We start from the raw sequence: 25,311 nt of genomic DNA, 5'->3' as shown, positions 1-25,311 counted from the left end.
GGTCTAGTAATGTGGAAAAACTGGAAATAAGCATTGGCAGAATTTCCTAGTGAGGGTGAAAGGTCACCTTGTCGTGGTGAAATTGAAAAAAAGGAGGGTAGTGAACCAATGTTTGAAAGTCACTTATGCTCCTTACAGAATTGAAAGCAAACAAAAAAAAAGCACCTTCTATGGGAGGTAGGAAAGGTGACAAGTATTCAAAGCTGCACAGGCGAAATCATCAGCCTGTCGAGAAGTACATTAATGTCCAACAGCACCTGTGGCCTATGCCAAAGGTGGACGTAGGTGCAATACCAGTTTGGAATCTGGATACTAAGGAAGGACATGAAATAGGCTGTCCGTTTAGATGAATGTAAGAATATGTTGTAGCGCTTAAATTAATTTGTAGTGACGACGCAGTAAGGTCCTCGCTGTAAGCAGATGGAGACAGGAGAGAAGCCATTCCGGTGGCAAGTAAAAGGGTCGAAACCCATTGATGTACACCAGGAAGCGTAGCGTAACCACTTTGTTTGGAAATGGAGTCTAGTTGGCAGTGTCTTTGATGACAAGTATATGTCTTCAATGGCAGAAGAAATGTGTAAGCGCTGGTAAGCGACTCCTCCAAACTGCACACTGTGAGATTCAGGAAGGAGTGAAGAGGAGGTGGTAGCATTCCCTTCTCCTGGGTAAGAAGCCATGGCTGTCTGCCCGGGGAATTGGGTTGTGGATTCATAGGTGTAGTAGGGAAAATATATCTTGGTTGTCGTGGCCATATGGGCAGGATCAGGTATAGAGCCCTGGTCTTGTCTGCGAGAGATGAGTTGTATTAGAGGGAACGACTAGAGTAGTTTTCGTGATCCCTCGATGAGAAAAGGGTCTGGAGCGAGTTTAATGAGCTCAGATAAATCGAGTAGATGTTATCTATTATCCCAGTGCTCTTTGTTGCAAAGAGACTGACTGTAGGGAGAGCCTAAACTGAAAAATTCCTGAGTCATGTTTGGAGTCAGGAGTCATTTGTTGGGGTGAAAAATTCTACTGAGTTTGATGCATCTGGAATTGAGCATCTCGGTGAAATAAATGGCTTGCAGCGAGATGGATCCCTGGGGGGCCCATCCCAGAATCAGAACTGTCTCGTAGCAGAGGTTCCTGACTTTCCTGTCTGGTGTATAGAGAACATTGTTATTCAGTTATCCATGTGAGTCCTGACTAGGTTCCGTTGTGGGAACTCGCTGAAGACTCGAAGGGCGTGTTTTCCGCCTTGAGCTTCTGAAGGTTTATGCTTAGTGTACGGTCGCACAAAGTTCATAGACCTTGTGTGTTCAAATGAGTTGCCTATTCTGTGGGTGATGCATCTGTGGTGAGGAGCCCATGATGTTGAAGGGTCGGAGAGGCGAGACTGTTGATAGGGCATATGAGAGGAGCCACCCTTGTAGGACTTTGTCTATGTTGCTGGCCAGGAAAGGGTGCGGATAATGGTTGAAGAAGTGAGTGCTTGAGACTCATTGTAGGCGGTGCCTATGTAGGCGCATACATAGAAACTACAGAGTGATTACCTACATGCGTCCTAGAGGTTGGACTTGGCGAGGTGGCATTGTGATACTGTGAAACTAAGTTTTAAATTGTATGGGGAGAGCTAGGTCTCGGGTGACGTAGGAAGAGTCCTGTTTCGGAACTTGGCTATGTAGGCTCCCAGGAGCTGCAAAAAAAAAAAAAAAAGTTTTTATTTTTATTTTATTTTTTATTTTTTACTTTAGCCTAGAGTCTTCTAAGGTGATTAGTAGGCCTAGATTGTCCAAGAAGAATACGCGTCAAAGTCATAGTGGATTGAAGGCTAGTAGGAGCAGCTGTCGAGATAGGGAATATTTGTAGCTGCTGTTGACGAGGGTGCGCCTTCACCACTGCCTTGAAGTTGTTGAAAAACCCGTGGGCCAAAAGCAAGGTCAATTGAAAGACCTTGTATTGGAAGTAATGGCTGTTTGCCTGGTGAAATGAGGGGAACACTAGGAACTATCGTGGGTGGATATGGGAGCATATGCTTCCCCTTCCAATTTTTTTTTGTTTTTTTTTAACTGTAGTTCACACAGAACATGTTCCTGGATAGGTGAGAAATGTAATTTTGAGTTTATTTATTTATTTATTTTAACATTTTTATATACCGACAGCCATTTGCACATCGTATCAGTTTACATGTGACTTGAAATCTCAAAACAGGACAGTTGCTACACAGGCAACAGCCTTTACAAGGAACAAAAACTACACAGGGGGTCAATTGACAATGGAAGTTGATGTAATGTGACAATGACAATGGAAGTTGATGTAATGTGATTCCAGGCTGGAAGACAAGTGGCAATCTTCATGCCCGATGTAATGATGGCAGCTTTATTTTATTTCCTGTGGTTGGCGAGGCGTCGTAGCTTGGCGAGACGGAGGCTTATGATAGGGATGAGGTTAAGTTTCTTTTTTTTTTACGGCATCGGGCCGAGGTTGAAATTTAATGTCGTGACATAGATGGACGTTGGTGAGATGGTAAAGAGAAAGGTTGCTGTCCTGTTCCTTAAACTTATTCAAAAACGGATCAGTGAACTGATTTTAGAAAGAAAAGATTGGTAGACTATACGGTTAAGTCTACCAAAATACTGGAACATCGTCTTTTATGGCTGTAGAATATCACCATGTAATACGTTTGACTGTCAAGGCATTGCTGAAGTATTAGATGAGACTTCAAAACCGTAGGACAGGACCTAGTAGGTTCCTCATTCTTCCGCGATGGAATGGTATAGAGGAAGGAAAGTGGTGTCTGCCGAGTTTGTTGGAGATGCGTTCCAGAGTCCATAGAGTATCCAAAGATCTATGCGATGCAAACAAGATGGTTGGAATGCAGGCGTTGAGTCTTTCCGAGGAATGGCTTAATTCATCCCTTTTTTTTTTTTTTGTGGAAGTCATCTAGTGACTTCTTATCCTCTTTCGGCGTGAAATGGAGCTTGGACTTAAAGCCACCTGTATCGTCTCTTTAACCAGCAGGGAGTGATGTGGAAAGGGAACGCTAATGTGAAAAGAGAATTATAGGCACCCACATTAATGCTGTGGTAGGGCTTAACCTTAGGCGTTTGTCATTAGTCCTTGACTGACCCCTACCGAACGTGTTGGTGGTAGTGGAAGTATGGGTTCCAGCATGTCCGACGTCTTGTGTGACTCTGGCGGGGGGGGGGGGGGGGGGGGGGTTGGGGTGCACTTGCTTTGAATCTACAGTCCCCCTGAATTGGGTTTAGCGCTGGCTAGGACGCGCATTGTAGTTGTAACACAGTCCCGGCGCGAGGATGACGTAGCGCATTGATGGTTAGTTCTGCTGTGCCGTTGACATCATTTTTTTTTTGTTTAAGGTGGTGTCGGAAAACTGCGGCCATGCATTCAGCGCTCGCGCTCATGCCCTGGCTCGGCCAGTGCTCGTGCCGGTGTTCGGCGTACCGGGCATCCGCGTCGGTGTTCGGTGCGCCCAGTTTCAGCAGCCCCCCGCGCCAGTGCTTCTCGTGTCCGGCACTCTTGTTGATGGAGCGATGGCGTGCCGGGCAATGAATCCGCGTCGGCTAGTGTTGGCATGGGGGTAATCTGCACAGAGTGGCAGTTGCTGCCATGGGAAGCCTGCTGGGCAGACTGGATAGACCATTGGTCTTTCTGTCGACAATACTATGTATGTTATGTAAGGAGGAACCTTACATGCTATTTTGTGGTAGTTCAGTGAGAAATCTCAAGAAAATTGGGTGGATGGGCAGACTAGATGGGCACAGTCTCTGGGCTCATGCTTTGAGCCATGTATAGAAGCACACTTGTGATCTAATGAGACTGCCCTGACCATACATTGCCACAGTCATCACCCAGGTCCTCAGTGTAACATGAACCTCTCTTGGTTAGTCTCCAATGTCACTAGGCCTCCTTCTCATCAGCGTCGCGCCGTCCGGCTCACCCGCCGATGCACTGGGCTGTCCGGCTGAGTTGTTGATGTGTCAGGCCCTCCAGCGCAGTCGCTAATGCGCTTGCTCTCTGGCGTATGCGCCCATGTCCTCAGCTCGGCAGCTGGCTCGTCAATGCCTCGGGGCGCCGAAGCAGACCTCAATCAGTCGGCGTACCAGTGCGTTCTTCGATGCTCCTGCACCGTGGTATGGATTTTGGCGCTCTTTCCTGCTGCCGGCCGGTGAGTGTTCGGCAGTCAAGCGTGCCCCTCCCCCAATCTCTACTCGGTGCCCACACGGGTAGACTGGGGGGTTGAAAGAAGAGACAAATTAAAAGTAGCACGCCGGCTAGGAGGGGGTGCCCCAAGATGTTAAATAATCTCGTGAGGGCAAACCTGATGAGGAAGGTTTCTGCCTTCCTTTTTTCTTTGTTGTTTTTTTTTTTTCTTTCTTCTTCTTGGTAGGGGTTATTTAAAATTTATTTATTTTTTTAGATAAAGATATATGTTTTTTAAAGCATAGTGAGGAGAAGTAGAGAGCTCCACGCACTGTGTTGCGCGGAAAAATTTAGACTGAGGAGCCTGAGGTAATCTTGTCAGGATACAGGAGGGAGGGAGTACCTAGCTAAAAAGACTTTGCTAGTCTTAGAGAGCTCTGCCACCTAGTGGCACGGAGGACGAACCCATACAGCATGGCTAATTCAGCTGCTTATCTACATAAAAACAAAGAGGTGATCAGATCTCCAGAACCCGTTGGTAACCTTGAAATAATGCAACAAGGCTTGACTGACTTCCAACCCAAAGTTACCTCGCATGCAGATCTGTTGAACCCCTAAATGCAGGGAGTTCCACCATCCAAGATGAAAATCAGAAACCACCTTTTGTAAAACGGATGGTTCGTTAAGCAACGACACCACATCCTCAGTAAATGGAAGGAAGGGATACCAACACGACAAGGCCTGAAGTTCCGAAATTCTCTGGCCAAACAAATCTTTACCAAAAAGATTACCTTCAGGATAAGATTTTTCAGCTATGTCCATCTCAATGGCTTGAACAGAGCACTAAATTAAAGTACACAAGGGAAACATTTTCCATACTGTAAGACACAAATGCTTCACCCTTTAAGGAAACGGACCACATCCGGATGTGAAGCCAGGAATACCTCATGCACTTTACCCTGAAAGTAGCCCAAGCTACCACCTAAACTCTAAGGGAATTGAAGCAAGGCCATTCCCTAGGCCATTTTGAAAAAAGGACAAAATACGAAATACTGAAGTTCAAGTAGGGGCAACTCCCTCCTCAAGACACCACGCCTCAAACATTTTCTCTACTCTGACACAAGCCAAGGAAGTGGAAGATCTCCTGGCAAGTAGCAAAGTGGTAATGACCTCTACTGAATACCCTTTCATTCGCAAACAATGCCTTTCACAAGCCAGGCCGCAAGACATAAGCAATCCACCTGATCCAAGAAGATTGGTTCCTGATGAAGCAACCTTTGAAGTTCCCCCAGCCTTAAGGGACCATCCACCATGACATTTACCAGATCCACAAACCATGGCCAATGTAGCCACTCTGGAGCCACAAGAATCACCTTCGCTGGATGCCTCTTGACACGGCAAAACATATTTTCTATCAGGGGTTTGTTATGTGTACCTGAGTTTGAAATCAACATGGAGACTGTGGCTCACCCAGAATCCTTTGCTGCCTTGGCCTGTTTGCAGTTCTGACTATGAGAACCTCAACTGCCCTACTGACCTTGATTTGGAGAAATTACAGGCGATATCTGGACTGCAGCAGGAGATGTCAAAAATTTATGATGGAAGATCATGGGGTCACGGAAAAGCAGAAGGAAAAGGTTAGAATCTCACAGGCTAATGTTTCCACAAATTGGTACCAGCGAAACTAGAATCTCCCTGAGGATGAAAGCCCGACAGGACAAAGGACTAATAGAAGATTGACGTGAACATCAGGATCAGGGTAACTTAGGTTTAATTTATCTTGTTTTGACACAAGAAACTTAATACGTGGTACTCCCATAACTCCCTATTAGGGATTATTGTATGTTTTACCTATAAAAATCCAGCACTCACTGACATACAGTGAAACACAGAGTAGTACTTCTCTAAAGAGAGAACTGCAACTCTGTCCCTCCCGAAGGTACCAGCATTGCTTATTGATATGCAATAATAAACTTAAATTTGATTCTACTAAATTTGGTATGGTACCTTTGTGTTTATAGAGCAGCGCCTTTAAACTGATTTAGCGCTTAACAGGTTACAGAGGGAACATATATTAACAGTATCCCCGCTGGTCATGGGAGGACCAGAGCATCGAGACCCTCTCATCCGATCTCTCACCTGCGACTGAAAAAACAGCGCACCTTGGTGTTATCTCTTGATGCCATCAAGTCCAGCTAAGGGCTGCCCTACCCTACCATGAATGTGAACCATTGCCTCTGCTGACAGCTCCCATTCCCTGGGGGTCTAACACTGGCCGACCTCTGGTTGTAGTACATGGTGCCCTGGTGCGGGAAGCCGGAGGGTAGTATTTCCTCTGGCCATAAAAGGACTTGCGAGGTCCTTGACGCAGGGACCTGTGCATGGAAGATGGTGGGTCTGAGGTGCTGGCCGAGAGCTGCTGCAAGGTCTCGTGGTGGTCCTTGAGCTGAGCAACCGTGTCTCTGACCTTGCCCCCAAAGAGATTTTCTCTGGTGCAAGACAGGTCCTCCAGCTTCTCCTGGACCTCTGGCCGAAGGTCGGAGGCCCGAAGCCAGACCATGCGTCGGGCGCTAATGCCCACAGCAGATACCCTGCTGCTGAGGCAGGTGCTCTGCCAACTCCTAAACTTGCTTCCACAAGTTCCTGTTGTACTAAGCCATGCACAGCTGGTAGGAGGAGATATGGGCAATAAGTACTGCCCCTTGAAAAACCCTCCTTCCAAGGGCATCCAGGGCCCTATGCTCTCAGCCCGGAGGGGCGGAGGAATGAGTACGAGATCTCTTGGCCTTTTTAGAGCAGACTCCACAACCACAGACTGTTGGGGGAGCTGGCGTTTTTGAAAGCCAAGGGCCTGTTGGACCAGATAAAGAGCACCTGTCTTCCAGGGTTGACCAGGGGGACAGAGCCCGGGTGTTCCAAGATCCTGTATAGAAGTTCCAAGAGAATTTCATGAACTGGGATGGCTACTACCTCTTTTGGGACATCCACAAACTGGACAAACTCCAGCATTTTGTGGCAGGCGTCCTCCTCCGTGAGGAGCTGGAAAGGAAGGACTTCCACCATAGCCCTGATAAAGCCCTTGAAAGAGAGGTCTTCTCGGGCAGAGCGACGCCTCTCATCGGCAGAAAAGGCTCTCAAGGCAAGTTGCCAGTCCTCGGAAGAGGACTCCAATGAATCATCACTCCAGGAATCAAATGGCACATCCTCCTCACTAACGTCCAGGTGAGGACAGCGAAGGAGGCCAGCGGTATCGAGGGCTGTGTCGGTAACCTCAGTGCCAGGGGCCTCAAGAACATCGACAGTGCCGGGGGCACTGAAGGCCATGAAGGAACAGACGGTCCTGGGCTCCCGATGACCCGGGAACGGGCTCAGAGAGTGGAGGCACCTTCGAGGGCTTCAGGCATGGTTGCAAGTCTTCCTCCTCGGAGGATCCAAGAATCGGTTTCACTCCAGAGGGGGACCTCGGTGGCTGATGGGGAACCAAAGGAGCCCCAGGCACTGGTTGCGTCAATAGGATGCCCAACAGAACATCGAGATGCTCCAGCAGGGGTGATAACAGCGCAGGCTCTGGAGGGCTTGGAGCACCGCCTGCTGCACCCTGCGGTACAACTCCTCCTGAAAGTCGGGGATGAGAACGTGGATGTCAGAGGAGGAGGAGGCGGCGTCACCGGAGCCTTCGCGGGGAGCCAAGGAGACTCGGTGCTCGGCACCACACTCGGTGGGAAACGCCTGGGACTCCAAGGTTTGGAAGAAGATGGGGCCTCTTCACCATGGGGTCACTTCAGAGAGGGCTTGGCATGGGCCGGTGCCCCTCCGGACTCGGCACCAGTGCCGTGCGACGACTGTCGGTGCTGGTGTCTGTGTTACACCCTCAGTGCTTGCCCCGGTCTTTCTCCAGCACAGAGGATGCCGATAATCCGGATACCTTGGAACGGTCTGACGATGGAGAGGGCCGGTCTCCCGAGCCCCTCTCGTCACGAGGAGGAACCAGATGGGACGGAGAAGGCGACAGTGAGTCTGAGGGATCTCCGCGGCCCCTCTGTGTCAAAGTCCCCGATGCCAGAGTCGTTAGAGCAGACTTCTTGCCACCAAAGAGCTGCTCCTTCTTGTCCAGATGGAAACAATGGCCCTTGGGGGCCATCTGGGCACAGTAGGGGCACCTGCGGGTGTCGTGGGAAGCCCCCAGGCAGAGGATACAGACCTTGTGTGGATCCGTGAGAGACATGGTCCTCGGGCACTGGGCACTTACGAAAACTGGATGACGCCATGAAAACAAGCCGACGAGAGGTCAATGGCCAGCGGTCACTGGGAGGTGACATGCTCGGGAATTGGCCACAAAGAACGAGAGAAACACCTACCGAGACGCCGGAGGGACCGATAGTGGAGAGGGACCCTGGCGTGGAGGATACCAGAGGAAAAATCTTCGATGTGAAAAATATTTTGAAGAAAATAAAGTGAGAGCTCCGGGAACCACGAGGCAACTGCATCGCGGAAAAAAACGAGTCTGAAGAGGGACTCCGCGAGGTAGCATGGATAGTGGCATGCTGGACATGCTCAATGTGACAGTCAAACGTTTTCCGTGCCAGGCTCCATCTGATGATGTCACCCATCTGTGAGGACTACCATCCTGCTTGACCTAGGAGAAATGCTGATACCAGGCATTGGTCAGAAGAGGCCATCCATGCTTTCCACTGACTCAAACAAGAAGCCTGTTTATGCCATCCAGACCTGTCAAAGCCCTGTGTGTTAGAGGTAGATGCCTCTGCCATGGGGGTAGAAGCTGTCCTTGCTCAACATGATAATCACGGAACTCTCCTTCCATGCTCATACTTCTCCAAAAGGTTCACCCCAGCCGAAAGGAACTACACTATTGGGGAATGTTAATTCCTGGCAGTTAGGCTGGCGTTAAAAGAATGGCGCTACCTGTTGGAAGGAGCTAGACACACTATAACCATATTACAGATCATAAGAATCTGGTGTGCCTACTGCAGGCTCAAGGCCTGAACTTCCGACAGGCCCGGTGATTATTGTTCTTCAATCATTTTGACTTTCAACTGCATTACCACCCAGCAAAAAAGAACTAGCGAGCAGATACTCTCTCATGTTCTTTTGAAACCAAAGACATCCCAGAGGATGCTCGCCACATCATACACACAGCGAAGATTGTGACTGCCACTGCCATACTCATACCACCTGGGAAAACTGTAGTCCCTAAACGACTCAGGGATAAAGTGCTCAAATGGGCTCATGATGCCCACCTGGCCAGACAACCCTGAGTTGACAGAAGCCTGGGGTTAGTTATCCACCATTATTGGTGGCCACAAGTGAAACAAGATGTAAAACATTATGTGGAATTCTGCCCCAACTGTGCAAGGCATAACCCTGGGGGCGGTTACAGCCACTGCCAGCCCCAAGGAACCCTGGACCCAACTGGTTATTGACTTTGTCACTGACCTTCCCCTCTCTAATGGCCACACCACTAGATCCCACTTCCCGGTCTGTCATCTGTACCTGAGTTAGCCCATCTCTTTGTGCAGCACATCTTTCGTCTTCACGGACTTCCTTCCCATATCCTCTCTGACCGAGGTATCCAATTCACTGCCCGCTTTTGGAAAAGTCTATGAAGAAGTCTGGCATAATCCTGGACTTTACCTCAGCATACCATCCGCAAAGTAATGGCCAACCAAGTGGGTCAAGCAAACCCTCAAAGATTTCCTAAGGATGTATGTTAACAAGCACCAAGACGACTGAGCTTCCCTTCTCCCATTGGCAGAGTTCTGTCACAACCACCATGTAGGGAGTTCCACAAGATCTTCTCCCTTTGGGTACCATTCCCAGTGCCACTCTGTGTTTCCTGCCCAGCAGCTACCATCATGAGCTACGACCACAAGGACCTTTGGCACAGAACACAACTACTCATCAAGGCAGCCAGCCAGGCTATAAAACAAACTGACAAGGTACCCTCTGGCACCACAATTTAAACCAGGAGAACTGATGTGGCTGAGCACCCACAACCTACGTCTCAAGATGCCTACGCACAAATTTGCACCCAGATTTGTTGGACCATTCCCCATCCTGAGACAGATAGGAGCAGTACTTATCAAATAAAACTTTCGCCCATGTTGAAAGTTCATAAAGTGTTCCATATTGCCCTCTTGAAATGAAAAATTGGTTCTTACCTGATAATCTTCGTTCCTGTGGTACCACGGATCAGTCCAGACTGTGGGTTATGCCTCCCTTCCAGTAGATGGAGAAAGAGAAAAACTTGAAGAGCACCCCTCATAACTTGGAGCGCCACCTGCATTTCTTCAGTGTACAGAATAACTTGGAACTTCAACGTAAACAAATTATTGCCAAACATAAGATGGAACCTGTAGACTTCTTCTATAGTGTTCTGCAGAATGAAAACGCGTCATAGAAGATTCGCAGTGGACTCTCGAAATACTCTCATCCGAAGGGCGGGCGTCTGGACTGATCCGTGGTACTACAGGAATGAAACTTATCAGGTAAGAACCAATTTTCTTTTCCCTGTACGTACCCCAGATCAGTCTAGACTGCGGGATGTACCAAAGCGTCCCTAATTAAGGTGGGACCCCGAGAGTCCCGCTCGAATGACTGCACCACCAAAATCATCCGCGTTTGGAGCCTGGACGTCCAGGCGGTAATAATAAGCAAAGGTATGTATCATCTTCCAGGTTGCTGCCCTACAAATTTCTTGTGGCGATATCAACTGACATTCAGCCCACAAAGCCGCCTGGGAACGAAGCGAGTGGGCTTTCAATCCTTCAGGAACAGGACGACCGTGACAAATGTACGCAGAGGAAATAGCTTCCTTGTTTGATGTAACTTTTGCTTCTTTGTTAAATAGTTTATTCAGTTAACCCCCTTGTTCTATGTAAACCGATTTGATATGAATCTATTCATGAAAGTCGGTATAGAAAAGTATTAAATAAATAAATCTAGTTATTGTCGCTTTAGATACCTTCTGTCTTCTCTTAGGCCCGCTCCATAAGATGAACAAATGATCAGACAACTGAAAAGGATTAGTGACCTCCAAATAACGCAATAGTGTCCTTCGAACATCGAGACACCTCAACTCTTTGGCATGCGGAGAGTCAGGGGAGGAGTCTGAAATGGCTGGAAGCTCCACCGACTGACTAACATGGAAGGACGAAACCACCTTTGGTAGGAAGGAAGGAACCGTTCTAAGAGAAACTCCCGAGTTAGAAATCTGCAAGAAGGGTTCTCTGCATGTCAGGGCCTGGATCTCAGATATTCGCTGGGCCGAACAGATAGCCACCAAAAATTCTATTTTCAAGGTGAGGTCCTTTAAAGTGGCCCTCTTAAGAAGTTCAAAAGGTGGGTCACACAAAACTTTCAGTACCAAACCGAACCACATCTTGATGCGAAGAGAGAGACTGTCCAAAACCTCTACCTACGAGAGAACCTAAGACCGCTACTTGAACCCATAGGGAATTGAAATACAAACCTTTGGCCAAGTCTTTTTGCAAGAATGCCAAAATATGAGCTATCGACGGCGAACATGGGGAAACACCCTGTTCTCGACACCAAGTCTCAAAAACCTTCCAAACTCTGATGTAGGAAAGGGAAGTAGAGCTCTTCCTAGATTGTAGCAGAGTAGTAATCACGGCCTCAGAGTATCCTTCTTTCCTTAATCGCCACCTCTCAAAAGCCATGCTGCTAGACAAAAGTGATCTGTCTGGTCGAAAAATATTGGTCCCTGAAGAAGCAAATGTGGAAGATGTCCGAGCCTGAGGGACCCGTCCAACGCGAGATTGACCAGGTTGGCGAACCACGATGCCTGGGCCACTCCGGCGCCATGAGAATCACTCTCCCTGGATGTACCTCTATTCTGCGAAGAATCTTGCCGACTAGAGGCCAAGGAGGGAAGACATACAGGAGCACCGAAGTTGGCCAGGGAAGCACTAGTGCATCGATTCCTTCCGTCCCGTGCTCTCTTCTGCGGCTGTAGAATCGCGGAGCCTTGGTATTTTGAAGCGTAGCCATCAGGTCTAAGTGAGGAAGCCCCCCCACCTGCGCGTGTTGAGGTCCATCACTCAGTCAGATAACTCCCATTCCCCCGGATCTATTCTTTGTCGACTTAAGATAATCCGCTTGCACGTTGTCGGTTCCTGCGATGTGAAATGTGTCTAGAAGAGCAAGATTCTTCTCCGCCCAGTCCATGAGTAGCTCCATTTCTGCCGCTACTGCTTGACTCTTGGTACTGCCTTGACGGTTGATGTAGGCTACGGTTGTTGCAATATTGGACAGGACTCTAACCGCTCTGTTGCGAAGGAGAGGACAAAAATGCCTGAGAGCCAGACGAGCAGACCTGGTTTCCAAGCCATTGATGGACCAACTTGCTTCCTCCGCCGACCATATGTCCTGGACCGATTGGGACTGACAGACTGCTCCCCAACCTGAGAGACTGGCATCTGTAGTCACTACTATCCACTGGGGAACTTCGAGGTCCACCCCTCGGCTCAGATGTTCTGGGACCAGCCACCACCAAGACTGCACCTGGCAGACTTGGTGAGAGGTAAGGGGGCCTGAAATTCCTCCAATTTCGGATCCCAGTGGGCCAATAACGCTCGTTGCAATGGTCTCATATGCGCAAAAGCCCAGGGAACCAATTCCAAGTTGGATGCCATGGACCCGAGAACCTACAAATAGTCCCAAGCAGTAGGTAGAGGTAGAATCGATGGACAGAGAGCAACACCTTGTTGATCTGCTCCGGAGGGAGGAATACCTTCCCCCTGACTTGTGTCGAATCGAGCACCCAAAACATTCATGCTTTGAGAAGGAAGTAGCTTGCTTTTGGCCTGATAGACAACCCATCTGAGAGACTCGAGAAGACTGAGGACTTTGGGGACAGCCTCCACGCAGAGCTCCCGGGATTTTGCCTGAATGAGCCAGTCGTCCAGGTACAGGTGCACCAGAATACCCTCTCTGCGCAGGGCCGCTGCCACGACTACCATTACCTTGAGAAGAACTTTGAGCTTTCTGTCTTGAAGATCCTTAAGGGCCGCTGCCCCAGCCACAGGAATAGTGGTTCGCTTAGTGACTGCTGACACGGAAGCATCTACTTTGGGAAACTTCAACAGCTCCAGGGTTTCCTCAGGTAATAGGTAAAGCTTGTCCATAGCCCGACCCACCCGGAGCCCAGCCTCAAGCACATCCCACTCTCTAGTTATCAATTCCTGAACAATGGGATGAAAAGGAAATGTTTTTGCCGGGCCCCACAAGCCCGCTAGAACTGGGTCCACTGAACCCTGGGGGAGCACGTTTTGTGGGAGGTCAACCCCAAGTTTTGAAAAGACCCATGGAATTAAAGGATCCAATTCGTCCCTTTGAAAGAGACAAACCACCTTAGGATCATCACCCTCAAGGTGGGCCGGCTTCCCCAGTTCTTCCTCAGGTTCCATTCCCGAAGGAGGAGGTGGGGCGAGAAGAGGGTCCAAAGAGCCCACGGGTGCCCCATCAGGAGGAGTAGAAGAGCCCGCAAGGGAGGACCTCCGCAACGCGAAGGGAGGTCTGGGGTCCTGGCGCTTAGGCAGCTTCTAAGGCGGGCCCCGCAGGGTGCCCTAAACAAGAAGGATCAGATTGCTGTGCTTGTGTTGCCAAAAAGGCTTTGTGCATTAAAAGCACAAAATCCAAAGAGAAAGAATTCTCTCCGACCCCTTCCCCCACCAGGGGATTAGGCAGTGGACTAAAATCCTGGTCCAGATCATCAGTATTGTCAGGACTGGCTGGCCCAGGAGACAAATTGGGGGGGGAAATCCCTTCCAGTCACTGCACGGGCCCGTGCAGCTAATGAGTCTAAAATGGCTGTCGTTCCTGCCCTAAACTGGGTCGGAGCAGCCAGAGGCTCACGAGGAGCAGGGCCTTTTTCGTGCCACGTGGCTCTTAATAGGAGGCTCCGGTCCCAGATCAGAGCTGCCCTCACCTCCGGAGAGGCATCGCGAGCAAAGACCTACACGGGAGAGGTGAGCAGCCGACTCCCCGCAGGCAATGCAACGGTTTGGGCTCGGTGTGAGAAGCAAGATTAAAAAAGGAGCCACGAGTAAAGCAGGAAGGCAGCAGCGAAAATAAAGACGATCTGCCACAAAAACAAGAATGCCTGTAAGTAAAAGATAAGAAACCGCCATAGTGAAAAACAGTAAGAAGGGGCTGCTTCCTGCCCGTTGCTGAGTCCCTTTTCGTCTTGTTTTTTTTTTTTAAGAAAGGACTTGGGGGGCACAGAGGGGGGAGAGGGACTGGATCACTGGTATCTCCACCCCAGGCGCCTTACCTGAAGGAGCCTCGCAGGGTCACCAACCCCAGCTCCTGGATCCTACTACCAGAGGGAATAGTCCAGGGGTCAGGAATCTTTTTGGCTGAGAGAGCCATAAACGCCACATATTTTAAAATGTAATTCCATGAGAGCCATACAATATGTTTAAAACTAAATACAAGTAAATGTGTGCATTTTATGTAAGATCACACTTTTAAAGTACAATAAGTCTCTGAAAATATTACACCAGGCCTTAAGACACCAATACATCTCCTATTAGGAAAACGGACCAAGTCAGGCTGCTATAGAGTCCTACACAGAAACTACACGCCAGCAGAAAACCTCACCTGAATCACATGTGCTGACCCTCACCTAACAAAGAATAAAGAGACCAAAACACATAACAAGAAGCATGCAGAAAAAAATGAATTGGAAACTGCAACAAGCCAGAGTCTCTGTATGCAGTGTAACAAAGGAAAAAAGAAACATCACCCATCCTTATAAAACAAATCAAGAAATATAAAATCATCAGCAGTAAAACTGTACTAACAAAAAGAACATATTTCGAAACAGCTGATGAGTGGAATATCCAATAATTAAAAACTCATATAAAACATTTCCAGATACCAACAAAATATTTCAAAATAGCAGACACAAAGACCCAGTAATGAAAAATAAGGATACAAAATTTTTTTTGCTCTGCATACCTGGGAACGTTTGATATCCAGGTGTCCTGAGATTATTTTGAATTAGCAGGAGGAGGGATGGTTTGCTTGGAACTTTCTCCTCTCTGTCACATACCAGCGCTCTCTCTCACACTGGCTCTCAATGACACACCTATACACACATGCTCTCAGTACTCACATATACCCATGTTTTTTCTCTCTCATATAGGCTCTTAATTACACATTTACACACATGCTATCTTTTCACGCTTACACACACAGGCTTTCAATCACATAAATACATGCTGTCTTTTTCTCTCACACACAGACTCTCATTCACATGCTTACAAACATGTCCTCTCTTTCTCTCATTGAAACACAGGCTCTCAATCACATACTCACATGCTCCCTCACCTAAAACTAGCTGTCAGACACAGACACACAGGCTCTTAATCATACATACACATGATCTCTCTCACACACAAAGGATCTCAATCATACACACACACTCTTTCACACAAACTTACACATACAGGTTCCCAATGGTAAACGTACATTCATGCTCTCTCTCTCTCACACAGGCAGGCTCTCAATCACAGACATACTCTGTTTCACATACACAGGCTCTCAATCCTTCACATACATGCAATCTCTCACTCACACACACAGGATCTCAAAAACACATGCTTGCTCGCTCATTCACTATCTCTCTCCCCCACCCCCACCCCGGGAACTCGCGGCAGCAGCAGCCTCCTCCCAACGCTAACCTCCTTCATTTTCAGCCCTGGCGGAGGCGAAGGCGGAGTCCCATCGGTCGCGGTTGAAACTCTTCATTTTCCTCCGAGCCGCGCTGCAGTCTTCTTCCCGTCGGACATTAGCGTGGCCTCTTCTTCCGCGCAGGCACCCGATGCTCACCACTTCCTCTTCCGGGCCGCGGGGGGGGGGGGGGGGGGGGGGGGAGAGGAGAAGAGAGCACGCCGGTGCCGCTGACTCCAGCTGTCCTGCCGCGTTCCGCCCGGGCTGACAGCATTTTAAGCCCGGGCGGCGGAGGACCGGGGAGCAGCTGGGTCAGCGGGGAACCGCGAAGTGTGGCGACACTTGTCCGCGAGCCAGATGCAGCCCTCAAAAGAGCCATATCTGGCTCGCGAGCCATGGGTTCCCGACCCCTGGAATAGTCCAAGCACGACCTGCCAACCCCCTGGGAGGATTAAATGAAGTTGCTTGATCTGGTTTGCTCCTTTTCTTTTTTTTTTTTTTTTTTTTTTTAAGAGATTTACTTAAACACCCAGAAGGTCAAGCCTGCAGGGATTGCCACCTCCATCTGCTGGAGACAGAGAAACACTGAAGAGATGCAGGTGGCGGTCCAAGTTATGAGGGGTGCTCTTCAAGTTTTTCTCTGTCTCCATCTGCTGAAAGGGAGGAATAACCCACAATCTGGACTGATCCGGGGTACGTACAGGGAACCATTGTTACTCTCTTGGCCTTCCAGTGATCCCTCTAGCCCCAATAAAGCAGTGTCCACAACAGATATAGAATGAGGTCCAAGAAATCCTAGATTCCAGGAAATGTTGAAATGACCTTGACTATCTCATTTTGTGGAAAGGCTTTGGTCCAGAGGAGAACTCGTGGGAACCTGCTTCTAACTTCCAAGCCCCTCAAATTATAAAGGAGTTCCTTAGATGCTTTCCCTATAAGCCTAAGCCTGGAGGCCTAAGGAGGGGGCTTAAGAGGGGAGTACTATTACATTTGGCCAGTCGCGGGTCTGATGTGCAACCACCCCCACTCACCCCAAATGGCACTGAGTTGGTTGCACACCACCGCTTTCCCTGCACCACCACCACCAGTCCCGCCATAGGAGTGTCTTAGGTGTGCGTGCGTGCTTGTCCCACACTTAAAGGTCCCGCTATGGGAAAGTGGCTTGGGAGCATGCTGATGACATCAGTGCCAGCTGGGTACTTAATCCTGGCCCATGCTCCAAGCCAGTACCTCAGCAATCAGTCTTCATGTATTCTGCAGTGTGTGTTGCATTCTGCATTCCTGATCCTGCTTTCAGTCTAGCCTTACCTTCCTCCAGCCTGCCTTGCCTATTCCACCCTGCCCTGCCTCGTCCAAGTCCTTCCAGCCCAGCCCTCTTACAGGCCTGCCTTTCTTTGCTTGCTTATCTGATATTGACTTCTGCTACAGACCTGGATCTCTTCTGTTTGCTACCTGCCACTGACTTCTGCTACGGACCCTGACCTCTCTTCTGCTTGCGCCTACCACTGACCTCAGCTCTGAACGTAGTCTATACTCTGCTTGCTACCCGTCAACCTCTGGCTTGGCCTTGGTAAATATTTGACTGCTGCCTGCCTGGTCCTTGGCTTAGCTCTGGACTCTCCTCTCTTGCACACCCTAAAGGACTCTCGCCTAAGCCCTGCCGGCCCCAGAACCCAAAGGCTCAACTTGTGGGGAAAGGGGCTGGTATAGGTGAAGCCTATTCCCAGTCATGGAACATTCACCAACTGTTGGCATAGGCCTAGTAGATTCGCTTACTAGGCTGCATCAACCACACCACAGCACAAGGGTCCACTTCCCTTACACCATACCTCAGTTCACAGCATGGAATGTTTGCCTGCCATCTGCTGGAGACAGAGAATACTGGCTGGCTAAAGTCAACCATCTGCTGGTTGAGAGGCATTATCCATGCACCTGGACTGGTCTGGCTGGCGGAAGAGAAACTCTTCTGTGTATGATCAATTCACAGCCCTCCCCTTGTTAATACAGTTGTTATCACATACATTTTTGAATGGGCTTCATTTTTCTCATCACTCCCACAGGCTTCCCCCAATCTATAGCATATATCGCAAACATTGGTCATCGTTACTTACAATTAGCATGGTTACCAGAACATTCTTCTTTGCCACCTGAGCATGTGAGAAGATGCACTCCAGCACTGGTGTCATATCTGGTTTATACTGCTCGCGCAAGTTTATCACACATTTATCATAGTGAGCTGATAAGAGAATAAACCACAAAAGACAGAGTTCATTTTTCACTGAAGCTTTAAAAACATTCTTCGCAAATGCAGAACACTATCACAAGCATATCAATTCCAGAACTCAACGCTAGCTGCCTCCAATACTATTGATATGGCTTCTGCAACCCTGTGTCAAATTCATGGAGCTGACTTAAGCAGAAACCATGCATTATTCTACTGATATCTCTTACCTTGTTGAAACTGTGTTTCCACTTGTAGATATCTTCTTAATAAATCCAGAACCACTGATTTCCTATATCCCCGAATTCCACTCCGATACCTGGAGGAAGGAGAAAAGAACATTTTACTTTTTCTAATCCCCAAGTATTTCATGAACTATACTCCTTCTAAAGTGACCCACTGAGTTCTTAAAAATCAATTGATCATGTGCTTTAAATTGTTCCTCATTACCTTTGGCAAGGAGAAAACTGGGAGAAATTAACATTGCATACATGGCAATCCTAGTCACTATAGAACACAACAAAACTTTTACTGCAAAAGAGCCTTTCGACTCAGGGTTAGGCCTGGATTTAGGCAACTGCCTTCAGGGCCAAATTCTGATAGGCTTCAGAGTTTGCCGCTCTTGCGATGTTTCTATACTGGCCTGCCTCCCAACTGCTCTTTACCTAAAGCGATGATGTCCTGATCTTGTAGCAAAAGCAACTTTAAAAAAAAAAAAAATTCTGCATGGGGGCCTCCAGCCACCCCTTCAGTGTGCTCAAGGCCCTATAGCAGCCCCATCTCTCAAATGGGTTTCCATAGTAAAAGAAGTGTGAGAGAATAGGGGGGCAGTGAGTGCCACAGGGCCTTGAGTGCACAAGATGGCAGTTAGAGGACCCATGCTGAATTTCTTTTTTAAAATTCTTGCTTTTGCTGCCAGATTGGGCCACTGCTGTTTTAGGTAACAAGTGACTGGGAGATGAGGGCGAGGACTGGAGAGGGGAGTATCTGAACAGGGCAATCTGAGGTTCCTTGCGCTCCTCTCCCCCCTTCCCCCCTACTTTATGAGTTTGAGAGGGTGGGATGGGAGTGGACCCCCCATCCTGCATCTTGGAGGTGGGGTGGGAGAGGAGGAGGAGGAAGAGGGCAGCACCCACCACCACCTCATGGTGCCTATGGACACCCAAAATGTTAAGTCCAGCTCTGCTCTGTGTCATCGGTTCAGGTTGGTGGTGCCCAGAAGTCATTACCATCTCAAAAGCTGTTTGATAGCTTAAGGTGAGAGTTTGTGGTCTCAATATAGGTTCCAGTGGACAGATGTCCACATCACATTAAAAACAAAAAAAGTCATAATATGGTACCAGGTAAGAGTATGATTGTAAATAAACATCTAAATAAATAAATCTATCACCTACTACAGAAGGCTGTGATGTTGGAAACAGCATTCGTTTTAAATTCAGTCCTCCTTTTCAGCCTACTTTCTGAAGGAAAGATGGCATATGAGATCATGGTATATTGTGTATGCTATTTGTGCATCTTCATTCATCCTAAATAACTTACGTGTAGAGTCCTATCCATACCAAATTTTCATGACATCTCAGGAGATCCAACAAGATTCTGGCAGGGGATTTTTATTTTGGGATCCATGTACATGAGCAGACACACATGCACACACATTTGGAAAGTGGGTTTAATTAGTTCTCAGTGGAAATTATAATACAGAAGTGGAAACCTGGCTTCTGATGTTACTGCACTGCAGTAATCAACATCAGTGCACGAATTTCATGTGGCCAACTGCATTAAAAAAAGCAGCCTTCTGTCGTATGCCTCAAGTGCTCATTCTGTGAAACATTCTAAGATAATCCTCCTTTCAGGCATTCTAGCCTTTAATAGAAGCTTTATTAGAAATTCTGAGGATAAAGGCTTCTAACCTAATCAGGCATGGAATTTATTAGTTAATATGAGACACTTAAAACATTTCCTGCTAAATGAACGTCTTTGCAAACTGAATTCCAGATTATGCATAACATTTGTGAAAATGTCATCACTGCTGTTACAGAATATTTTAAATTAAACCATAGAGCAGAAGAGTACTAAACAATGAAAGCTAAGAAAGGAGGAAAAACAAAATGTTATAAGCAAGTAGTTTGAGCATCTAGGAAATACAGAACTTCATCTGTACTGGGTTTTCTCGGGAGCATAGTATTTTGTAATTTTGCATCTTTTAGTGAGGGATATTTTATGCAGGCAGAACTTATAAATGTCTTTCCATGCAGCTAGGAGTCTTACAAAATGGACCAGTTGTTTAATATGGATTATGTAAGTAAATGGTCAAACCAATGCTTTCATTAAAAAGGACTAGATTCTTGTCTACAAAAATATCATCTGTGACTCACAGTAAAGAGTTTGTCATTTGGTTCTCGTTTGTATTAGCGGAATGCACTTCCTTTCTGCTCTGGCTCCAAGTACTGTATAAATGTACCATAAGAGAAAAACCCTACATAAGTGCCGTATAGCCACAGTCAACTTTTTCTAAACGGGCAACAAGAAACCCAGACTCACAAGACCTATGTAAATATCGATAGAAACAAGGGCAATAATCATTTGCAAGTCTCATGAGGTTTTAGCCAATGGTAAGGCAGATATTACTTGCACACACTTGTTTCAGCTAATCATGTGTAATAAGACTCGAGGTTGGGCTTGCTCGCTTTGCCACACATTATCCTTAATTTGTGCAGCTCTTTCCAATACCCCACTGCGTTTTCTGATTATAAATGAATATTTTCTAAACAGCTATACAGTGTTTCCAGGGGCAGTCATCCCTAGGGTTTACATGGATACATCAGATCTATTTTCTGGTTGAATAATCTTGTTATTTGCATCAGGCTTATAACTCAGAGCCACCAGTTTGTTATAATTCTGTGGGAATTATCACATAGTCTTTTCTGTTGCAGAACTGCTGCAAGTTGTCTCTTTTTAATCCCTCTCGAGTTTGCAGTCAATACTCCAACACTCATCCCCTGCAACCACGGCCTACTACATGGCTTATCCACCCTCTCTCCAAATTCTCTCCTCCGCTCAGCTGCTACTTTTCTCCTTCTTCTCCCCCTATTTGCAGCAGCCACCATGCTCATGTGCTCCCTCCCCAAACATGCCCTCCCTACCACAGCATGGCTCCTACTGCCAGTAGTCTCCCTTGCCGTTGCCAACTGAACTACTCTACTAAGTGGGAACCACATGGTACTTTGGTGTGCTTTTCTTGTTTTGCTCAGATATAGTATATAGGCACATGAGGCCAACAGCAGTGGGGAAGGATAGCAGGGAGGAGATTGGTGGGCACACAGTGGCTGAACAGGATAGGGAGAGGAGGTAGTAGAGGAGATACATGGTTAACAGAAGGGTGGGGGAGGAGAAAAGTCGCTTGATGGAGGGAAGAGGGTGGGAACAATAAAGGAAAATTGGTTCTTACCTGCTAATTTTCGTTCCTGTAGTACCACGGATCAGTCCAGACCCTGGGTTGTGCATCCTGCTCAGCATATGGAGACAGACTAGAACTGAAAAGGCATCCCATAATAGGATATAACCTCCCCTGCTCCCTTCAGAATAAAGTACTTTCAAAGCAGATAAAAAACTCCCTAGAGATCAAGCAAGTAACAAGAACAAAACAGTTGAACAACTGAACAATTAGAAAGAATTCTGTAAGGAACAATGCTCTGCATAACATATATATATAATAGCCGTTAAGCCCGTAACAACGGGCTACATTAAAAAAAATTTTCGGTCCATTTCCTTCCCCCTCCCCCTCTATTCTCCCTCCCACCTTCCCCCCCTCTCTCCTCCTCCCTCCCCTCAGTCACTCCCTCCCTTCAGTCACTACCTCCCCTCTCCCCCCTCAGTCACTCCCCCCCTCCCTCTCTCCTCCCTCCCCCATCACTCCCCCCTCCATCCCCACTCTCTCTCAGCTCATTCACAACCCCTTCGGATGGCACAAACGGAAGATCTCTGGGGGAGGTCCCTCCCTCCCTCGCGCGCGCTGCTGCTACTGCTCCTCGCCGCCGCTACCGCCATGTTTTCAAAGAGCTGAGGCTCTGCTCTGACCGACGTGTTCGTCCGCACATGCGCAGTAGAGCTGCTCTCTACTGCGCATTTGCGGCACGTCAGTCAAGCCTCATTTATCTAATAGACTAGCTGTTAAGCCCGTAACAACGGGCTCGGTCCGTTTCCTTCCCACTCCCTCTCACCCCCCCCCTCACCTCCCTTAGCTCCCTCTCTCTCACCTCCCTCTCTCCCTGTCTCCTCCCTCCCTCTGTCACCTCCCTCTGTCACCTCCCTCACCTTCCCTCTCACCACCTTCTCCTCCCGCTCCTGCCGGCAGATCTCGGGGGGGGGGGGGGGGGTGTCACTCGCGCACGGTGCCGCTGCTTCTCCTGCCGGCAGATCTCAGGGGGGGGGTGTCACTCGCGCGCGGCGCTGCTGCTCCTGCCGGCAGATCTCGGGGGGGGGGGGGTGGTGTCACTCGCGCACGGTGTCGCTGCTTCTCCTGCCGGCAGATCTCGGGGGGGGGGGGGTGTCACTCGCGCGCGGCGCCTCTGCTCCTCCTCCCGCTCCTGCTTCGCGGCCGCCGCCGCTCCTGCGGCCCCACCGCCATGTTTTTTGTTTCGGGCACGCACGGCTCTGACCAACGTGCTGGCCCGCACATGCGCGGTAGAGCTGCTCTCTACTGCGCATTTGCGGGCCGTCGGTCAGAGCCCATTTATAAGGTAGATTGTCATATTCATCTGTTAGATGCTTCTGGTGCCTTAATTGAGAAAGAAGAGAGGATTTAGATATTCAGGTACCTGAAAAAGGAAAAACAAAAAAAACTTCGAGCGGATGGAGGAAAAACTAGTGCGGGAGGGTGTATGGACTGATCCGTGGTACTACAGGAACGAAAATTAGCAGGTAAGAACCAATTTTCCTTTCCCTGTACGTACCCAGATCAGTCCAGACCCTGGAATGTACCAAAGTTTCCCTAAACAGGGTGGGACAGAGACAGTCCCGCTCGAAGAACCTGCCGTTTGAAGGAATCAAACACTGGAGCCCAGACATCCAGACGGTAGTGCCGAGCAAAGGTATGCAGGGATTTCCGAGTAGCTGCCCTACAAATTTCCTGAGGAGAGACCGCTTGACTCTCTGCCCAAGAAGTGGCCTGAGAGCGTAAAGAGTGCGCCTTTAAACCATTTGGAACCGTACGGCCCTTACAGATATACGCAGACGCAATAGCTTCCTTGAGCCAATAGGCAATAGTGGCCTTCGAGGCTTTATTACCCCTGTTCGGGCCACTCCAGAGAACAAAAAGATGATCCGATACATGGAAATCATTGGTAACTTCAAGGTAACGCAGCAAGACCCTTTTCACATCTAAGCGGCGAAGATCACCTCCCGGAGTGTTTGCGATGTCATCAGAAGAAAAAGCCAGGAGTTCAACCGACTGATTGACATGAAAAGAAGACAAGACCTTCGGTAAAAAAGGAGGGTACCGTCCTGAGAGATACGCCGGAATCCGAAAAACGTAGAAAAGGATCTCTACACGACAAAGCCTGAAGCTCCGAGACCCTTCTGGCTGAACAGATGGAAACCAGGAAGACTGTTTTAAGAGTTAAATCTTTAAGTGTAGCTCACTGTAGGGGTTCAAAGGGAGCTTCGCATAGAACCCGAAGAACCAAGTTAAGACTCCAAGAGGGACATATAGCTCGAACCGGTGGATTCAAATGTTTGGCCACCTTGAGGAAACGGACGATATCCAGATGAGCCGCCACCGGATAACAGTCAATACTTCCCAGGAGAGAGCCCAGCGCGGAGATCTGAACCCGTAAGGAACCAAAAGACAATCCCTTGGAGAGACCGTTCTGGAGAAAAGAATGGACCAGGGTCTGAGAGGGCTGGAGTTTGCTCTTGTGGAAGTTGATTATCCAGCTGAGAGAGGTGAGGCAAGTCATGACCTTGCTGACCGCCAGCTTGCAAAGAGACTCCGACTTGGCCCGGATGAACTAATCGTCTAGGTAAGGATGGACCAGTACTCCTTCCAGACGGAGGGAGGCTGCAACCACCACCATGATATTGGTGAAAGTTTGCAGAGCTGTGGCAAGGCCGAAGGGGAGCGCGTTGAACTGAAAATGTTGATCCAGGATCTCGAATCGGAGGAACCGCTGATGCTCATGGGGAATTAGAATGTGGAAGAAGGCCTCCGTCAAGTCGAGAGAGGCCTCCGTCAAGTCGAGAGAGGCCTCCGTCAAGTCCTCCATCAAGTCGAGAGAGGCCAGATTTTAAAGAAGAAAAACAGTGATCCACTTAACCTGAGCAACTACAGACCAGTATCAAACCTACCCTTAATTGCAAAATTAATAGAAAAAACTATACAAAAGCAACTAGCAGAACACCTAGATAGCAATATTATCCTATATCCCTAACACGGATTTCGAAAACACTATAGCACAGAGACACTTCTGCTTGCGCTGACAGATAACATCATGAGGGGATTCGATAACGGTAAACATTACATTCTAGTGATGCTAGACTTGTCAGCGGCCTTCGATACTGTAAATCACGACATACTTCTAAATAGACCAGAAGAAATAGGACTAAACAACAAATCTATCAAATGGTTTAGATCATATCTAAGTAACAGATACTTTCAAGTACAAATCAAAGACACTATGTCAAATAAAATAAACCTTCAAACAGGAGTACCACAGGGATCCGCCCTATCTGCTACATTTTTTAATATATACCTACTCCCATTATGCCACCTGCTAGCTGGTCTGGGAATCACACACTATATATACGCTGACGATATTCAGTTAATATTACCCATTGACGACACAACTGAGAAAACATTAAAGATAGCTAACATGTATCTAGATATCATCAAACAGCTACTAAAACAAATGGAGTTAGTAATCAATAAAGAGAAGACAGAATTCCTACATTTAGAATGAAAAAATATGGAGATCACAAGGAGCCCAATCACACTCAATAACAACCAACAAATAATAGTAGCAGAGAAAATACAGAATCTAGGAGTAATAATTTACACAGAACTAAGCTTAAAACAACACATCTCTCTAAAAGTAAAGGAAGGATACACCAAACTCATGGTTCTCAAAGACTAAAACCACTTCTAACAACCACCAACTTCCGATCAGTACTACAAGCATTGATATTTGCAAGCACAGATTATTGTAATGCCCTTCTATTAGGTCTACCATACACCT

At 48.0% G+C, this 25,311-nt stretch overlaps 1 protein-coding gene across 1 annotated transcript in view; it reads right to left on the bottom strand.

Annotated features, from left to right (window-relative positions):
- Window positions 1-25,311, bottom strand: part of LOC115100985 (acetyl-CoA carboxylase 2-like) — a 982,255-nt gene that overhangs the window by 607,564 nt on the left and 349,380 nt on the right. Inside the window, 2 exon segments of the mRNA XM_029620121.1 lie at window positions 17,970-18,094; window positions 18,310-18,398. Coding sequence (XP_029475981.1) covers window positions 17,970-18,094; window positions 18,310-18,398 — 214 coding nt within the window.

Source organism: Rhinatrema bivittatum, chromosome 11 (assembly GCF_901001135.1).
Source record: "Rhinatrema bivittatum chromosome 11, aRhiBiv1.1, whole genome shotgun sequence".
NCBI classification, from domain to species: domain Eukaryota; kingdom Metazoa; phylum Chordata; class Amphibia; order Gymnophiona; family Rhinatrematidae; genus Rhinatrema; species Rhinatrema bivittatum.
This window is presented reverse-complemented; position numbering and strand designations above follow the sequence as displayed.